General features: G+C 65.3%; 1 protein-coding gene across 1 annotated transcript in view; it reads right to left on the bottom strand.

Annotated features, from left to right (window-relative positions):
- Positions 1–309: 309 nt before the first annotated feature.
- The window catches only part of FOXL2 (forkhead box L2), a 2,072-nt gene continuing 1,347 nt past the window's right edge, over positions 310–1,034 (bottom strand). Inside the window, exon 2 of the mRNA XM_017895818.1 lies at positions 310–1,034. Within this exon, the coding sequence (XP_017751307.1) occupies positions 850–1,034 (185 nt within the window). The 3' untranslated portion in view covers positions 310–849.

Genomic DNA, 1,034 nt, shown 5'->3' with positions numbered 1-1,034 from the left:
TGATTTTCATGTTTGGATTTAGCAAGCTCCAAGGCCACAATACTTCCCCGGTTGCCCGGTGAATGTTTTATCTCCTTACTTTTTTTTTTTTTTTTAATATTCTCTTAAAAAGCTCCACTGATCTTTTAAACAAAACATTAGCCAGCCGCCGGGGCCCGGAGGTGCCCGAAGCGACGGGACTGACAGCGGAGGAAACGCGGCCTCCCTCCGCGCCGGCTCGCGGTGTAAACCGAGTACAGGCCGCGGAGCCAGGCTGTCCCGGCTCCCGCTGGGTCCCAACCCCCGCCCCGCCCAGTGAACCCCGCGGCAAGCGGCTTCTGAACAGCTTCAAGAGGGTTCGCGGAGCAAACACACGTGTTGGTCTGTCCCTTTCTCAGGCAGCGTGGGTCCCGCCGCCAGTCCTGTCCGGCGCGTCTAGCCATGGACTGCACGGCAGTCGGGCGGGGAACGCCGAGCGCGAGCGCACCGACCTGTGAGAGAAGGCCGAGAGGTCTGCGCCGCCGACGCCCGGTCGCACCTCGGCCCGGGCCCTTTCCGCGGTCAACTTGGGCAGGAGACGCTGGGGTTCCGGAAAGAGACGAGCCCAGTAAAAAGGGCGCAGAGAGGCGGCTTCAGGCCAGGGTAGTGCAAGAAGGGCATAGAGGTCAGGGAGGTGAGCACAGGACAAGCAGAGGTAACAAAGAGGAGCTGAGGAGAGCGGAAAAGCACAGAGGGAACCCGGGCGCTGGATCCAGAGGCGGGCCAGCGGGTGTGAGGTCCGGCTGGCGGCGGCGGCGTCGGCTGCGACCAGGGCCGGCGTCGCGCGTCCCTGCATCCTCGCATCCGTCTGCACCGGCATGCGGTGGGCTCTCAGAGATCCAGGCGCGAATGCAGCGCGCCGGTCTTGCTGTCGTGGTCCCAGTAAGAGCAATGCATCATGGCGAGCTCGGGCTGCCGGGCGCAAGCGAACTGCAGGCCGGGCGCACTGGTGGGCGCGGGCGCCGGGGGCGCGGCGGTGGCTGGGCTGGCAGGGCTGAGCTGGCCCGGGGCGGTGC

This window comes from Rhinopithecus bieti, unplaced genomic scaffold (genome assembly GCF_001698545.2).
Source record: "Rhinopithecus bieti isolate Rb0 unplaced genomic scaffold, ASM169854v2 scaffold_26603, whole genome shotgun sequence".
NCBI classification, from domain to species: domain Eukaryota; kingdom Metazoa; phylum Chordata; class Mammalia; order Primates; family Cercopithecidae; genus Rhinopithecus; species Rhinopithecus bieti.
The sequence above is the reverse complement of the archived record's forward strand: the minus strand, read 5'-3'. Positions and strand labels throughout refer to the sequence as shown.